The following is an 18,008-nucleotide window of genomic DNA, read 5'->3' as shown; positions in this document are numbered from 1 at the left end:
AAATTTTCAAAATAATCTTAAATTTTTAACATCAAATTATCAATAAAAGTAATAATACTAGCTAACATTAAAATGATAATATTGATATAAAAAATATATTATATATAGTCCTTAATGAATGCAAAATATTATTTTATACATAAAGGTATATCACATGACTAAAATATGATTTAATCATATAATCATCACTATAAAGTTATTTAATACATTTATCAAAAAATTGTTTAAAAAAAAGGAAAAATAAAAGATAATATTAAATTATATATATACACACCCTTTTAATTAAAGGTAATTAAGGGTAAATTAGGTAATACATATATTATATAATTTTATTGAAATTATATAATATTAAAATATTAAAAAATATGTGATTTGATTATAGTTCAGTATAATTTCGATTTAGTTCTTAATAGGATTAAACAAAAATAGTAAATATAAGTTTGGTTTAGCATGATTTCCATTTATATAGTATTGATTTTTTTTTTGATATTAAAATAAAATTAAATGAAATATTGAAAAAATATATGAATTACAATAAAAATATATAATATTAAGAGATCAAAAATTAAATAATATAAAAATATTAGAGAGACAAATAGTAGTCTTTAAAAAATACACTGAATTTTATAGGTAAAATTTTAAATTTAAAAATTTTAGAGTCAAACAGTAATTTTTAAAAAATAAAATCATCAAAGTTTATGAGTAAAATTATAATTTTGAAAACTTTCAAAAAAAGGTAAATAGTAATTTAAAAAAAATTATTAAAACTTATAGGTAAAACTATAATTTTAAAAATTTTTAAAAGGTAAACAGTAATTTAAAAAAAATCATTAAAATTTATAATTTTGAAAAATTTTAGAGCCACAACTCCTCTGTCTGCAACGTAATGCCGCCTGCTCGGTACGTCTGTTATTTAATTCAAAATCTCAAAAATGGCGCACAGTTGTAATGGTATGCCACACGCGCACTTAATATATCAATATACATCTGAAGTGTTTACTGCATCTAATAATATGACCTGAACAAATTTTAAAGGGAAAGCCAAAGCCATTAATGTGATGGGAAAGAATAATCATTATTTCATTTATCATATCTTTCTCATTTGTGAAAGGGTATGAATATTATAAACTTATTTTTATTTAAAAATAAATTTAATTATTTTTAATTAAATTAAACATTTTTATTGAAATTTATATATTTATTATTTTTATTATGCGTATATTTTAAGTGGTTTAACGTAAATCTTAATATAAATATTTAATTTAAATATTATTAATTTTATTTTAATATAAAGTCTAATTTATATTAAACACAGCTTTTATCAAAATGAGAGACTTAATTAATCAATGCCCCAAAACAACATTATATTATACTGTCAACTCTTATTTTGCGAAAACTACAGTATATTTTTTAAAAGGAAAAAAAATTATTTTTATTAAATATAATACAATATAAATTTAAAATAAAAAAAATCCCAATACTACATATTTATATAAATAAATTCATAATGAATTATTTATTAAAAAAATAATAATATCGTAATTTGAAAATTTGATTATATTGATATAGTTATTGCCACTACTCAACTAATTAATAATAATAGTCAAACTTTAATTTTCTATTAAAAAGAAAACAAAGTATCGCCAAGGAAGGAATAAAATTGAAACTCAATGTCTATCTAAAATAGAAAAAGATATGAATATTATTTTTTTAAATATAATAATTAAAAAATATTAAAAAATAATTTAAAATTAAATTTAATAAATTTTAATTATAATAACATTAAAAATAATAAAATAATTTTTCTCATTTAAAATAATTTTATTTAAAAAAATAATTCAGTCCTCTTCATCGACGTAAACTATCAAAATCTAAATCCAATTAATACTTGCTTATCATCTTCCATACAACAAATCATGGACGTCTGGTCAATTGGCAGTTATACGCATTTTTCATCAACAATTATTTTTAGCTACTACAGATGGTAGCCAATTTGGCATTTGATACTCGACTCAATTAAATTCTATTATAATAAATTTGATAGTATATAATTTAGGTTGGAATAGATTTTAATTTAAAAAATAATATCTATATTAAATTTAAATTTTATACATTGAGCAGTATTATTCAAGACTTATTTATATAAATAATTAATTAAAAATAAATATTATATTTTCATAATAATATTATTTAAATAAATATAATAAAAATATTTGTATTAATTTTTAAAATATAAATTATTAATAAAAAAATATATTTTATATAAATTATTAATTAAAATATGTAAAATTAAATAGATTTTAATATTATTATGTACCACTAATTAGGTTTGGAAATGATTTAAAGTTATTTAATATAGATTTTAATTAGATTTTAGATATTAAAAATAATAATCAAGTTTGAATTTAAATAGAGTGATTTTACAGATAACCTACTGACTGTCATCCCTGTTATCTTCATTATCATATTCAAAATCCTTCATTTGGATCACTAATGATGATTGATAAGGACATAAAAATACTTAACCATAAGGAATTAATTAAAAAAAAGAGCTATAATTAATACCTCAACTAAAATTTTTCAATCAGTACCTCAAATTTTATCAAAAATAAATATATAATTAGTTGCAGAAATAAACTAAATTACAGAGTGATTTTTAAGTATAAATGGCAGAGCCACATCACAATTCAGCCAAGAAAAGACTGAAACCAATTTTTGTAGAAGATCAATTATGAGAAATTTAAGCATATTAAAAAAAAAATTAGATGAATTCCAAGTATATCGTCACAATACTAACGGTAGGATCAAAATAAAAAGAAAATGGATTGTATACATATATAATTCAATATACTAACATATTTTTCTGTTATCTATATGATTGAAAAAAAAAATTCAATCATTTTGGTTCGATGGATTGGGGAAAAGGAAAACAGATGTTTCCACTAATTAATAAATTGAGAATCTAGTAGTTAATGAATGTGTCTGTGTTAGCACTTTTGGCAATTCACAAACGTTCCTTTGAATGTTTCAGACTTTAAGGTTCAGAAGTTTTACCACAGACTTAATAAAAAATTTATTGTTTATATATAAGTGTATAAATTATTACTTTCGTTGCCACATTTAATTAAATAATCTCATTTTTTATAAAGATATATAAATAATTGATTAAATTATTTTTTTATTTCCCTTAAAAAATTTTATAAATATTTTTTATATTTAATAAAAATAAAAGGTAAAATTAAAAAATAAAATAAAATGATTAATATTTTTAGTGTGATAAATAATTAAAAAAAAAAAAATGTCACAGACACTTGTATTTTACACGTCGAATTCATAAATGGAGCCCACTTTAATGAGGTAAACAGTCCTAATGGAATCCGTTAAAAAATGAAGGGCTAATAGGCGTATTTCGGCCCATTGTTTGTCCACCTTCTTCTTACTGGATTGCCTGACTTCTTCCTCTACGTAGTAGTGAATGCCAGCCCTACGTGACCATACTCCAGTTGCTCTCCACCATTCCACTAAATAAATAAATATAAAATATAAAATTAATTTCCATTCTATCCAATGCCTTGTTTATAAAAGAAGCATACAGTGCACCAAAGTCTATCAATACATAAAACCTATATACTAGTATGGTGTGGAGCATGGAGAACCAGAAGAGTGTGTATCTATATGAAGCATGCTTAGATAGATATCTTCTCTATGCCCAACCCGCTAACTATATGCATTTGGCCTTTGTAGTCAACCATGTGGTTACATTGAATTCTTGGTCATATTCAAAATCAAAACAAATCAAATCAAATTCGACAAGCATGAGGGTGTTTTGTTCATTCCCTCAAATCAAATTCAATGCTTCTTTGCCCATCATCTCTCAATTTTGAAAGTTGCTTTCCATGATATATTTCTCCTTTACTGCTCTTCTTGTTATTATTATTCATATATATTGATCAGCAATTCTTACTCCTCCAGGTCATTTACTTACTGAGAATGGTTTCTCAAAAGATCAAATTCTAATTATAAAGACGTATCAGTCGATAAATGTTAAAACCAATACTTGTGTATGTTTTAAAAGAAAAAATATATATAATTCATCTCTTAAAAGCATCAAAATTATATAGAATTTCTTGTCCATAATGTAAAGTAAAATGGAGGATTTCTCCGATTACATCAACTGTCCTCTATTGGAAAACCTGGTGAATTTGGATCAAGAAATCAATGGGAGAGAGGAAGAAAAAAGTTGGGAGGAGGCTGTCTTGGAGGAAGCAAGGCCCACTCACCGCTCATTTCTTCCTCAGCACACCACCACGGGTCACTTGATACCACTGCGTCAACCAACTTGCTTGCATCGTACCCAATTTGCAGATTCATATATGTCACGGTGCCAAAATAACTATAGAGCAATTAAGTAATGGACCCAATGTGGCAGTTCCTATTATGATCTGCACAAGAAAATTGATAGCCAATTAAATGTGCTACCCACAAATGCATATGAAACTGAGATAGGGACAGCATACCTCAATCCTTCAATGGTTCCTTCAGATTTCCAGACAATATCTTTTAACCCTGACGAGAAAGTTTTATAAAACTGCAATATGATCAGGAAAAGGGATTCAAAATCAGTCATTCATGAACTTTGGCTATCAAAGGATTAAAATTCCTTGAGTCTTCACTGTACGATGACTGAGGAAATGAAGCATGGAATAGTAAACAGTGATTGTATTGATAATTATGTGAAAATGGATCTTCCTTCTTCTTTCATAGAATTCCAAGTGAGTAAGAACCACTATGATATTGTGAATGAATCCAAAATGAGAATGTTGACATGCCTTGTGAAACTCCAGTGTATCACCGCCAACTTTCCGGAGCTCCACCATGTGCAATGTTGGTGCCACCTCGAACACCTGAAATTCAAAAGTATTCAATTATTAAGTATTGTACTATTGTGCGTGAGTGTGAGCGCATGTGTACAATATCAAACTATAAGAAATTTTCACTGGTTAAAAAAATTATGACAAATTTTAGATAATAAATATATTGCTCTGATTGCTTACCATTTGGCATTATAAATAGAGGAAACAACACAATGTGATGATAAAAGATTTATCAAGCCAAGCACAAATAGTCAGAATTCAAGGCTTTAATCAGGTCCATTCAATCTAAACTGTTAGGTAGAAAAGAATCTAAGGCAGCAAGTTCTTAAAAAGAATATGCGCTTCTTAAATCATGTTTAAGTGATAATGCCGATAAGAGGCTACCAACATCAGCATATGGTCTGATTTTGTCCATATTTGAAATTGCAAAGTACAGCACCATAGCACAATGCATACATATTCTACCATGACAACTTCAAACATAAATTATTTGACCCTTTTCCTTTCTATGAATGCAAATTATCAAATATAGAAAAATTATTCTACATTCCTTAACTCATTACCTCAGTGGCAACAGAGAGCTGACCCTTCCTCCCATTTTTATCACCTTTCAACTTCATCTGCAATGGTTGAATAAATCAAAGCCAAGAGAATTAAAATAAATATTTAATTGTAAAAGCTACCGGTTTTGGGGTGGGACATGGAAACTCAAAGTAATTACCTTGTAGTTTTGCTTGTCAACATTAAAGCCTAGAGGCTTAGCAGCTTCCTCAATTTTACACATAATTTCATTTGCGGGGCTATGGGAAGCAAAACGAGTTTCTCGCTTAACAAGACCCTAACGTACGGAGACCCACAAAACGAAAAAAGCAAAAAAAAAAAGGAGAGAGAGGAGGCAGATAGAGGGATAAAGAGAAATATTAGCTATCAACAACATATTTACCATAGTTAAAAAATGACTCTATCCAAGCCAACAAAATATGATTTATAGCTACCTATCTATGCAACAATTAGGAAGATTCAAGCCGCATGAAAAAATTAACAGCCAATATGCATCTTCTCAACTGAGAAAATCCACTAATCATTCCCTAGATGCTATCATTGCACATGACCCTGGCCTCAAGTAAAACTAAAACAACAAAAAAAGAAAATTATAGTTATACATACCGCCTGCTTCGCGAACAAATTTTCAAGGCTAAAGCCCTGGGTTTTAGAAATAAGCTCAAAAGCATTCATTGATACAGGTTTCTCTTTCCTTTCTGTAACTAGATGTTCCTGAAACAATTTTTTTTGTATGAAAAAAGTCAGCTGAAGAGTGTTCTCAATTGTCATTTATCAATTATGTCTGGCATACAAAGTCACAAACGTATTACGTAGACACAAACCAAACTAGATAAACTTCAGCAAAATAATTTAGGCACTTAGAATTAGATATTTTGTACATCCCATTACAGAATGTTATTTGTGAAAGAATTTGCATAAAAAAGTTGGAAAATAGCATATTTTATAAAATCATTTTGGCTAAGTGAAAAACTAGACAAGTGATTATAATTCTTACCTTTGAGTCATTAAAAGCAGCATCAACATCATCAAGATTTACATCGTCTTCCTGCTCAAACTGCGGGGGCTTGTATCCTTTCTTGAACCATTCATCTTCCAATATTTCAGAAATGGTTATCCGCTGCAAAAAAAACAATCATCAAATTAACAAAATACAAATGCATTAAGACAAAAACGCATCATATTAAATGTTTCATATTACCATTTTCTAAGTGTACTCATGATAAGAAGTACCAGAAATCAAAAGCAGTATAACAGGGATGGATTCTTGAACTCACTGTAACAGGGTTTGGATCAAGAATGCGCTTTATCAGTTTCCTTGCACCAGAAGAGAACCACGATGGAAATGTGAAGTCAGCACTGCAAATCTGAATTTATTTTTCAAAATTATTATTTTATGTAAAAACAGAAAAAGGGGGAACAAAAGTCCTAGTGCTATTTACCTTACTATACAAAGCCATAAAGTTTGGCTCGTCAAAAGGCAAGTATCCAGCCATAAGAACATACAGAATGACCCCACAAGACCAAACATCAGAGCCTGTACCATCATAACCTTTGTCTTTGAGAACCTGGAAAGGAAAATGTCATATGCATTATGCCACAAAAGATGCATGAGTTGTAGCATTATGGAATCTTATCTCTATCGAGTCATAGGTACATACCTCAGGGGCAACATAATTTGGGGTTCCGCAGGCAGTGTGAAGCAGTCCATCCCCCTATTAATTATTGGAAGAATGTTAGTAAGGTCAGCCTCTGTTTCACATGATATAAAGATTGTTTATCCTCAGAGTATTGAAATAGTAATCCATTTCCAATCTATAAGAAAGAGGGTGCACATGTTTACAGGAGTCAATGAAATGCTAATCTTACCTTCTTTACATAGGGAACCTTGATTATGTAAGCAACCAATCAGATCACTCATTTATTATATTAACCCACATAGCAGAATGCTATTTTCTTATTGCATTAACCTTCAACATATATGCAATAATCAAATAATGCTTACCCGTATTTGCTTCGACAATACTGCACTCAGTCCAAAATCTGAAACTTTAAGAACGCCAAGTGAATCAAGAAGAAGGTTCTCAGGCTGGAAATAAAAATGCAGAGTAGCAGTTAATGATAACTTCTACCCGTAGTCATATAAAAGGCGAAAATACAATATATATATATATATATATATATATATATATATATATATATATATATATATATATATATATATATATCTACAGAGCCATCAACCCAGTGAATCCAGGCATAGAAGTTTAGTAAACCTTCAAATCTCTATGCGACACTCCTCTACTGTGACAGTAATCAACAGCATTGATAAGCTGGTGGAAATATCTCCTGGCTTCATCCTCTTTAAGTCTCCCGTACCTTGCCTGGGATCAAAAAGCCAAATGTTGCTTATGGGGAAAGCTAATTAGTTACCAATGCCGCATAAAAAATTTCCATGTACGACCGCAAATGCACAAGAACAGCCAACTAATTTACTTACAATTTTGTCAAAAAGCTCCCCTCCATCAACAAACTCAAGAACAATGTAAATCTTTGTTTTGCTGGCCATAACCTACGGATATAGAAGACAAGTGTAGTCATACATATGAATTGAAACGTGTATTTATCAATTGTGTCATTCTAAGACACATTCAACATCCATAAGCAATTGTTGTAAAATCCTGAAAACCAGAAATCGAATTGCAGGAATATAGTTTCCCGTTTTTATCAATATCACATATCGTGTTCAATTATCAATTGTTTTCTCCAAGAAAATGTTTTACGTAGAAAATAGCACGAAAATAATTTATACCTCATAGATTTTGATGACATTCGGATGTTTGATCAGCTTCATTGTTGATATTTCTCTTTTCAACTGCAAAATATATATAATTAAACAACATTGAGTGACAATTTTTTTTAAGAAGAAGAATGGATTAAAATTAAATAAATATAATAAAATAATAATTTTATATCAATATGACATTTCTAAACAAAAAGATGATAATTTTTTCGGTTGTATATGTGTACGTTTATCCAGGCGAACCTGTTCGACCATCTTCAGACGAAGGACTTGCTCACGATCAAGGATTTTAATGGCGACGCAATCGCCAGTGTCGACATTCTTGGCAAACTTGACCTTAGCGAAAGTGCCCTCACCTAAGGTCCTTCCCAGTTCGTACTTCCCTACGCGCGTGCTCGTCCGCGTTGAAGGTACCTTGACGCTCATTCTGTCCTTGGCGTTTAGTCCGATCAGTGAAAAGGGCGATGACAGTATGGTTCTAATTTTTGCCGGTTGGGCTCCTCCTCGCAACACGAATGTTGGTGTGACCGGTATCTATTGGTTTGTGTGTAGAGACTATGAAACTTTTGTATTGAGTTGCAGAAGGGAGAGAGAGAGAAGAGACGTGCAGAAGGAGAAGGGGAGGATAGGGAAAGGAGAAGGGTGACGTGGGTCCGACCTACCTGTATGATTATCCACCCATTCGACAAATCCTTGTTTCCGTGTCTGATATTATTGTTTTCACAACATCGAAATATTCCATACATTAATGCAAAATTTACATAATTACCCCTTCTTCATATGGCCTTATTCTATCTTGTCTAAAAAAAATCCTTCTATAATATTTAATTATTATATCACTTTTGCAAATGAGCTTTAATTTAATGTAAAGTTTTGAATTTAAATTTAAATTTTTAATTATTTTTAAGATTTATAACTATTATTTCCTTGTAAGCAAAATAACAAATGAAATTGGCAAGTAGATATTAAGGATGGTGCAGCTAATTAAAAATAATGAATAATTCTACTGAAAAAGAAAAAGTAATCAATAATTGAGAAAGTCCAAAAAAACATTACGTGGAATATGCCAAGAATTGGTTGACTTGTCTCGCACCCTTCTTTTCCCTGTTTGGCAGTCAATAACTTCTGTGACTGTGTTTCGCAGTTTATTCCCCACCCTTCAATCACTCAAGCAGTTCTCGTTTGGAAATTATAATTTTATGAAATTTTAATTTAATAATTTTTTTTATTAATTTTTACATTTAAAATAGAACAAGTTCAAGTTTTTTAATTTAAAATTTAATTTATGTACTAATCACATGAAGATTCATTTAAATGTTTTTATAAATTATTTATTTCAAAGTAATTCATTAAGAATTAATGTCAATTCCACTTCTTTTTTTATTATGGGTATCTGATTAAAGCTCAGTAAACCATAAAGGAAACACAAGAAGCCCAGCTCCAAGACATGGAGAAGCCAACCCAAGTCCTGAACATAAAGAACCACCCAAATCCATTTCAGCCATGCAGCCCTGATCCTAACAACAAAGAAATCGGCCTTTTTCTTTTCTTTCTTCAGAGTTCCCGTCTTGCATGTTATTTTATGCAATAATATAAATTTGTTATTATTTTTTTTTCCTTCCTAAATAAGAAGGTAAGATAGGCCAGAAGAAATTATCTGGTCAGTTAACGAGTAAAATCTATTTTAATTTAATTACTTTTAATTTTATTGTTTATAATTTAATTTCCTCAAAAAGAATTAAATCCTTTCTTTTTTCTTGAAGTTAATTTTTTTTAAATATCAAAATAATTAATTAAATTAATACTGCAATCCAATTATTTATATTTACGGTTTAATTATTATTTATTTCAGATGTGAGACTTAAATTCTAATGGACTTATTATGAAAATAAAATACAAATTTATTTGCTAACAGGATCTTTTATATAGTAATTGCCCAAATGGAATTTCTTAGCTAGTATTAAACAATAAACTTTTTCCCTTAATAAATAAAATGTAAGATTTTTTTTTTCTGGCATATAGAAATGGAGTGCTAATTTTTAGTGATAGCTCTTTAAGAATGGCTTCATTTTCTTCTTTTAACTTTAGTTTCTTATTAAAAAATTTTTAAATTTTAATTTTATTTTCCAAAAATTCTTCTAACCTAAAAAATAGATTTTCAGGGTAAATTTATAATTTTATTAATAAATTTTATTAAATTATTGATAAATAAATATTAATTAATTTAATCATAAAAGTAAGAGAGGAAAAGAGAAGGAAAATGGGGTAAAATATGGTGATTTTATTCTTTTAAAAGGAAGGAGTAAAAGAGTAATTTACTATTCTTACTCTGAAAATCTTAAAGGGATTTTTTAAATAAAATTAAAGTTTTGCAGTTTTTTAACAAATTAAAAATAAAGAATAAAATTGAAATAACTCTCAAAATTGAAAAAACATTAATAAAAATTACTTAAAATGGAATGGTGAATTATTGGATTTAAATTCATATTTCTTTACATATATTAATTCAATAACTAATAATTTATAAAATAATATATATTTTTTATTTTTTTTCTTAAAAAGATTAATCCCCTTATAGAATGTGATTAAAAATAAAATATTGTCTTTCTAATATATATATATATATATATATATATATATTTTTTTTTTTTTAAATCAGGGACTAGTTTTTTATATGGTAAGGAGATTTAAAAAAAAAAAAAAAAAAAAAAAAAGCTATCTTCCTCTCTTAAAGGAAAGAACGAAAGAGATAACACCTAAGACCTACCTCAAGTAAATTGGAAATCAACGAGCTACTTAAAATTTTGCTGTGGGCATTTTGCTTTCTGATTTTAAAAATTCTGAGAGCAAGAACCCAACCATTTCCTGGAAACAAACAATCCACTTGTCAAAACAACTAGGTAGATACCTGAACTGAAAAACATATGAAATCTACCCCAGATATCTACGTCAATCGCTAGTGTCATAAGCTTAGACGTAATTATTCTCTTCTTTATATATACCTTTCATTTAACAATTAACAGCTTTGATAAAAAGGCACGTCTGGTGGGTAGCTCAATCGAGTTTTGATTAATTTCCATGGATGAGTAGCACGATTCGTGGAACTCTCTGTCTTTTCTACACCATAACTCTCTATCTCTGAGCATTTTAAGCTCCCAAGCACCCTTCATCTCCTGTTCTCCTTCAAACTGACTGAGCAGGTGTGTATTCTTCTTCTTGCTTTTTTATATGTTGTTTGGCTAAGGTTAATGTATAGTAGTTCATTCTTCTTGATTTCTTCTTTCTATTCTTGAAAATTTCAAGGGAAAATTCCAATAATTGGTTTTGGTCGATGGGAAGATACGAGAAAAATGAAGAGTGTAAGACTGATGATCATCAAGAACCTATGAAGATTGTGGAGGCGTGCATAGCTTGTTTGTGGTCAGTTTTGGTGAGCCTTTCAGGGGGGCTAATACTGGGTTACTGGGAGTATCAGTATCACCTTACAAATAGTCAGCAATGGATGGTGCCCTTAGGTCTTATTCTGCTTGTTACGCCGGTGATCGTTTCATTGGCTCTTTTCTTCTCAGAAATCAGTAATTCGGAAGACAAGAACTCCAAAAGGAGTCAACAACCCGTCGTTTTATTTGATGATTCAGAGAAATACCTGAAAGAAAATCCAGTGTAATTGATTTGAATTCCTGAACCTTCGTCGTTGTTAAGCTGTTGCTAGGTCACATCACTCGCTCTTATTAGGGTTTGCTTGCGATGATGATGCATTGCTCTTCTTGTATAAAACATAAATTTTAAGCTCAAAATTAAATTGGTTTGATTGGACACACTGTCTTTTTTTCATCGAAAAGGAAAAATATTTCAGATAAACGAATTACTATGAAAATCCTAGCAATTTTGTAATTATTATTATTATTCTTGTTCAAGCATAATTGAAGTTCGAAAAATGAAAAATATTTTTTTAAAAAAAAAAAAAAAAGAAGCGTGCTGTATGATATAGATCCCAACTTGTGTAATTTTAAATGGTGAAAATAGTAATTGAAATAGAGGGCATGATGTGTTAAGGCAAGAATGTTGCCTTCCCCAGTTTGTATTTTCGTTATAGTGTATGTTCATGTCTGAGGCTGTCCTTATCCAGTGGTCTACAGAGCGTTCACCTACTACTGCCTTCCCAGTGTCTCCACTCTCCGGACTATTTTTAACTATGCTTATTTGTCAGTTGTCACTCCCATTGCAAACGCTTGCAAGTAATTTTGCAACAGCAGGCCCCACTATCAAAACTTTCAATAATCCAATGTAGACAGATAGAGAATCCAAGGTGGGCATCCATTAGCAACTGTGAAAGTGAGGAATCTGCATCCTGATTTTTATTTTTTAATTCTTCAATTCCATTACTTAGCAAATTCCATCCCAGCAGCGGAAAGAACACGCCCATACTTGGTGATTTATCGCAGCAAAGCCATTTCATTTTAAGAAGCTTTCTCCCGTCCTTGCCCTTCCCCTCTCCCCGCTACCGGAGACAAGACTTTTATTTACATTGTCACCAACGCTATTTGCGTGCTGCTACGAGTTTGCTTCTACTGCCTGGTTGAGCATTTAACCAGACGACTATTCCACAAAGATAAGTTCCTGGCTCTACATTAGAAAGCATCTATTAATTCCATTACTGAGTATAATAGCCACACAAAATGGCGATGAGTTCACAAGATCTCTCCAACTACACAAGAAATGATAGAATTAATTCATTTAGATCATGTTGACATTGGAAACAAAACGCTTCATTTTAATGAGGAAAATGAATGGGTTCTTTCCGTCATACTCAAGGATGGGCGATGAATCTTGGCATTGGATAATGGATATTGGAGAAAGAAAGAGGCGAGACAATTTGATGACGGCAAAAAAAAAAAAATAAATAGCCATCAGATCTTAATAATCTTACATTCATCCAAAAGGAAAAGTGCATACACGTAAATTTTGCAATGTCACATCGATGCAAGCTTTCTTTTGAAAATTACAACCACTATTTGTCTCCTGTTGTGATGCCCCCACAGAAATCATATATATCCAATTTACAAAGCTGTCTACATCAAAATTTCTAACGCTTTCTTTCACAATCAATGCTTTGAAATATCTGAATCTAGCAGATTGAGAGAACACTTTGAGACCAACTAGTAAAAGAATTTGCTAAGGATACATAGCCAAAAAAATGTGAAAATGAGGAAGCTTTGCATGCTCACCAAGCCTTATGCTTCAACATCAGAGCGTGTTGGGAAATCTAGGCCATGAAGAGCAGGTATGCTGTCTAAATCATCCTTAGAGAACAGTGGAACAAACCATAATGCCTTCTTTCTGCCAAAAACCTAAAAGAAAAATAGGACAGATACCATAAGAACATGATATCACATCTAGAAGGAAGAATGGCTTCAAATTGACCGGAAGATTTTATTAAAAATCAAGTAACCATTTAATTACATGATTTCTACCAATACAAAAGTTAAAGTTACGCTTAAAAAGGGTCACAAGCAAGAAGCCACAAGAATGGATATAGACATTTTGAGTGCCTAAACACTCAAGCATTTTCTATTTGAATGGTTAAAATTCTTCTCTCTTTTTTTGTTCTTTATTTTTTTTGCTTGAAGGAATCAAGTGCGCAAGGGAAAAAAAATTGCAATGAAATTGGAATGGGTTTGTACTTTCCTAGTTACCTAAAATGCCAAGATGAACTAAAATAATAAAAAAAATACTCTACTTTCCACATCAGCAAGCATGTGGACTATCTTTATTTTTTTGAAAAATTATGTACCCATCACATTGAAAAAAAAATCTGCTTTTTCACCATGGATTTCTAAGATTTTTCCAAAGTAGTCTTCTCACAATCTTAAGCATGTGCAATTAGAATTCTCATTTAATTAAAGGAGTCCATGTGTCAGTTGAGCCATGCAGTCAATTGCCATTTTTCTTTTTTTCCAATTCACTCAACTTCACTATAAAGTTTAGGCACCCAAAATGTCATTATCCCAAAGAATAAATAAATAAATAATGAAGGGAGAAGAGGCCAAGTTTCAATTTCTACCAACTCCAAACCTCAAGTTCTACAAATTCCCTGTAACTAAGGCCTTATTTGGTTCAAATTCTCTACTTCCTAGGAACTTCACTTCTTATGAAGTATGAGGGTAAGTTATTTCCTTAGGATGTTGAAATAAAATGCCAACCAAACAAGATAGATTTTCACACTTCCTAGGAACTTGAAGTTCCCTAGCCTAGTCACCCCCAACCAAATGGAAGCACTGTGTCTTTAATTGCAATTCTTGCAATCACATATCAACAACTCACAGGTACAATCAACCAGTATAATCCCATAGATAGCAATTATACATAAACTATGCAAGATAACAGAGAATCTTAAATCATGCATTTATTATTTGAAAGATGACAGAAAATCTTATATCGTATATAAAAAAAAATGGAAAAGACTACCTGTTCAAAATTCTGCTTCCTGCCTAAGTCATACTTCCACCTAGCTGCTCCTTTCTTCTCATAAACCTGAAACAATGTGTTTAAGAAGGTCATATACAGCAATTGCTTAACTACATGCTGAACTCGCTCTTACATCCAGGATAATGAACAATTGTAAAGGACATTATGACATTTGCAGTTTGCACAGCAATGAAAGTCAAATTAAGCATGAACTTAATAGAAACAACAATTAACTATCCTATGATGCTGGCTGCAACAAACATTAGTTGTCTCTGCCTAAGTAATGGCCAATTTCAAGTACACTCCTAATAACAGGAATAAGTGAAGCCAACTTCTACATGCTAATGCATAAAGTCTCATGCAACACAACTAACATACATAATAAGTTTAAAGGCATACAAAAGTAACAGTTATTTATTTTTTACCTCTACAGATGTGGTGTTGCTTGACAGAAGAGATGCATGCATAAATATGAAACAAAGAAGACTGAGAGCAAAAGCCAAATTAAGAACTGCATCAAGGTACACAATCTGTAAGAAACAGGGGAACAATGAGAATACAGAACTAATATATGTAAATGAAAAATATTAACCTGGGCAGGTACTTTACCAAAGGCCAAAAAAGTTACTGCTAGATTGCCAGGGGAGCTGGAATGATTTTTGGCTTCATCAAAGAACTTGATAAAACCAGGCAATAATACTAGAGTATTCATTGTTGTCTCCAAAAATGTGTATAGCTTCAAGAGAGAGAGAGAGAGAGAGAGAGAGAGAAGGCCAGAACAAAGTCAGGGAAGAACAAAAAGAAGAAATATACAAGTGCAAACTTCAACGCCATCCTCAAAATTTGGGAAAATATTGCAAATAATTGGATTAGACAATTGCAAGTGCACAGATGTTAAGTTTTTTTTTTTTTTAGTAATTTGGCCTTAAAAGTATGCAAAGTATTTTATTAATATTCAGCACCATCAAAGTTTGGTAAATTTAACCCATAACAATTGTTTGCAATGCATATTATTTATTGACTTTATTAAATTATTAAATGTCAAAGGACTTTAACCTCATTAAAGAGTACAATTTCAACCGTGAACTTACAATATGACTTCTATAGAATTTAAAAAGAGGTTTAATGACATCGTAAAAACTTTCAGCAAAGAAGTGGGGCAAAGTTCAAAGATCTACACATAGATTCAATAGTTAGAGCCTTCAGATAAATCTATTCCAAGGACAATCACAAGTCATTCTGCCAAGGGCCAAATAGAATTCACACCTATCGTATCCAATTAAGATCTTAATTTCATATGTAGTCTACCACTATGCCTAACAGTTCAAATGATGAACCGGCCTCAACCCCCTCCCCCCCAATAATTATGCAAGCACAGATTCTGTTGGAGGTAGTATGACATACCAAGAAAAGAAGAAAAAACTTGTAGTTACGGGCTCCAACGCAATTGACCACCCAAACACAATGGTGATCCATCTTCAGAACACATCTTTGGCCTGCAAAAGATAATAATAATAATAATAATAATAATAATAATAATAATAAAACTTCAGCACCTTATGATATCATCTTAACTCATCCACAAAACAATATACGCTTTCATCATATGGGCAAAAAAACCAACTTTAGTAAATCTTACAAATGCCAAGAAAAGCTTGTGAATTTGGTAAATTCAGAAACCTCTCTTTCCACCTTTATTTACCTAATTCGTATTTGCATGGAATACAACTAAGACCAGCACCAGCCAGTAAATGAAAGGGATTTATGATTCGAGAAAGAATCTAAAGGTGAAAAATAGACAAATACATTTACGTTATAATGATAACACAACTCAAATGCTTAATATTCGATCAACTTCAGAAAATCTCTGAAGCACAATTTCCTAGACACTAAATTTCCCAGTTACTTCCCTTGAAATAAGGGGGAAAATTCCATGCAGAATCTATGAAGGAAGGCAGAATGAAAAACTAGGGAAAACATTAATGAGATCAAAAAAAATAACCAAAAATATCCCTCGAGAAAAAAGCAGCATCCCTAAACTTACAAAAAATCAACATATACCATTAGAGAAAAGAACATAAAAACTATCATAAAATGCCCAATACCACGTTAGAAAATGTTAATTGACGAAGTAAAATAAAAACTGGTAAAATTAAAAGATACATAATAGAAATTAATGAAGAAAATCAATAAGCTGTAAAAAAAGATCACATATTGGCTTACAAACAGAGCAATGATGGCAACGCGGCGGTTTGCCGTTCTGGCAGTGATTGCAATAGCCCACATGTGGTCCCCTATCCAACCCAGCAGGCGCAGACCATGTAGAACCCAAATTCTCAGGTGCTCTAAAATCCGACTCATTGATACAGCTACCTCCCTCCAAATTCTCCTCCAACCGCTCTGGCCTCCAATTCTCAGGGACTGAACCAGGGTCCTTCAATACTACTCTAAAATAGCTCCACAATAAAAGTCCGAGCTGCAATTTAATTTCTATTTGTCAAGCAAACAAGAATACAAGTAAAGTGCAATTGCAATTGAAGTGTTAAAATTACCAGAATATGAAACACTATAACCATCAAGATAGCCGAAAGAGAGTGTACACCACCGCGAAGCAACTGCGGGCCCCAGGTAATAACCACGACGGCGTAGTAGGAGACGGTGATAATGCCGGCGACGAGAAGGATCATCAAGTAGCCGAGAACCTTGAGACCAGAGCATAATTTGAATACGTTAACATCCATTCCGGGATTAAAGCGGCGGTTTATCCTGATATCGGGGATGACTGGGGCGGGTCTTCGGGTTTGCGGTGGGAATAGGCGTTTCCAGATAGCTGAAGCCAGGTTTGCTTTTGATAAATTGAAGAAAAATGAAGTCGATTTTGAGGGGAGTGGATTAGTTACCAACAGCAGATTAATTAGTAGATCGCGTTGCGTCGGAGAATAACTTTGGGAATTTACTTGCTAATGAAACAAGCTCCGTTCTGTTCGGGCTCAACCCTTCGCGAGTAGGGCCGTGGACGGGTACAGGTTCTCCCCATCTAGAGCTGAAAATGGATGACACGTTACAATTAAATTGAAACAAATTTATCTTGTTGTTTTAATTTAATTTTTATAAAAAATAAATTAAATTTAATTTAAAATGAATCAAACTAAATTTAAATTAAAACTATTATATACACCAACAATATATATATATATATATAATTAAATTCTAATATCAATTTAATTAAGGTTAATTGCATTAACTATTTCATTCAATTTTGTTAGTAGGGATGACAATGAGTAGGGTACCCGCGAAAATCA

The 18,008-nt window shown here is 31.0% G+C and overlaps 2 protein-coding genes and 1 long non-coding RNA gene across 7 annotated transcripts; 1 reads left to right on the top strand and 2 right to left on the bottom strand.

The window, feature by feature from the left end:
* Positions 1–4,066: 4,066 nt before the first annotated feature.
* On the bottom strand, positions 4,067–8,935 carry LOC110661054 (CBL-interacting serine/threonine-protein kinase 9). 2 transcript variants are annotated; one of them, XM_021819570.2, is made up of 15 exons: positions 8,482–8,935; positions 8,248–8,310; positions 7,936–8,007; positions 7,712–7,819; positions 7,441–7,524; positions 7,097–7,150; positions 6,878–7,003; positions 6,713–6,802; positions 6,433–6,555; positions 6,042–6,149; positions 5,596–5,712; positions 5,438–5,494; positions 4,830–4,904; positions 4,518–4,588; positions 4,067–4,442 (listed from the first exon to the last, which is right to left on the bottom strand). In XM_021819570.2, the coding sequence occupies exons 1-15, from the start codon at positions 8,662–8,664 to the stop codon at positions 4,436–4,438; spliced, it is 1,338 nt and encodes a 445-aa protein (XP_021675262.2). In that variant the 5' UTR covers positions 8,665–8,935; the 3' UTR covers positions 4,067–4,435. The 2 variants fall into 2 exon arrangements, with proteins under 2 accessions (XP_021675262.2, XP_021675263.2); XM_021819571.2 differs by having other exon boundaries at positions 8,466–8,614.
* A 2,182-nt stretch (positions 8,936–11,117) lies between these two features.
* On the top strand, positions 11,118–12,054 carry LOC131176045 (uncharacterized). The gene is made up of 2 exons (XR_009146197.1): positions 11,118–11,438; positions 11,542–12,054. It is a non-coding gene; the product is annotated as an uncharacterized LOC131176045 (long non-coding RNA).
* Positions 12,055–13,142: 1,088 nt separating this feature from the next.
* On the bottom strand, positions 13,143–17,759 carry LOC110661055 (probable protein S-acyltransferase 12). 4 transcript variants are annotated; one of them, XM_021819573.2, is made up of 8 exons: positions 17,259–17,759; positions 16,930–17,182; positions 16,111–16,202; positions 15,316–15,442; positions 15,132–15,217; positions 14,707–14,772; positions 13,467–13,589; positions 13,143–13,366 (listed from the first exon to the last, which is right to left on the bottom strand). In XM_021819573.2, exons 1-7 carry the CDS (start codon positions 17,445–17,447, stop codon positions 13,473–13,475), a joined length of 930 nt encoding a protein of 309 aa, XP_021675265.2. In that variant the 5' UTR covers positions 17,448–17,759; the 3' UTR covers positions 13,143–13,366; positions 13,467–13,472. The 4 variants fall into 4 exon arrangements, 3 of the variants coding, with proteins under 3 accessions (XP_021675265.2, XP_021675266.2, XP_021675267.2); XR_002496045.2 differs by lacking the exon at positions 13,143–13,366 and having other exon boundaries at positions 13,509–13,589; positions 15,299–15,442; XM_021819574.2 differs by lacking the exon at positions 15,316–15,442 and having other exon boundaries at positions 13,143–13,589; positions 15,132–15,236.
* Between the last annotated feature and the right edge of the window lie 249 nt (positions 17,760–18,008).

Source organism: Hevea brasiliensis, chromosome 2 (assembly GCF_030052815.1).
Source record: "Hevea brasiliensis isolate MT/VB/25A 57/8 chromosome 2, ASM3005281v1, whole genome shotgun sequence".
Classification (NCBI taxonomy): Eukaryota; Viridiplantae; Streptophyta; class Magnoliopsida; order Malpighiales; family Euphorbiaceae; genus Hevea; species Hevea brasiliensis.
Note: the sequence above shows the minus strand (reverse complement) of the source record. Positions and strands in the feature narration are given on the sequence as shown.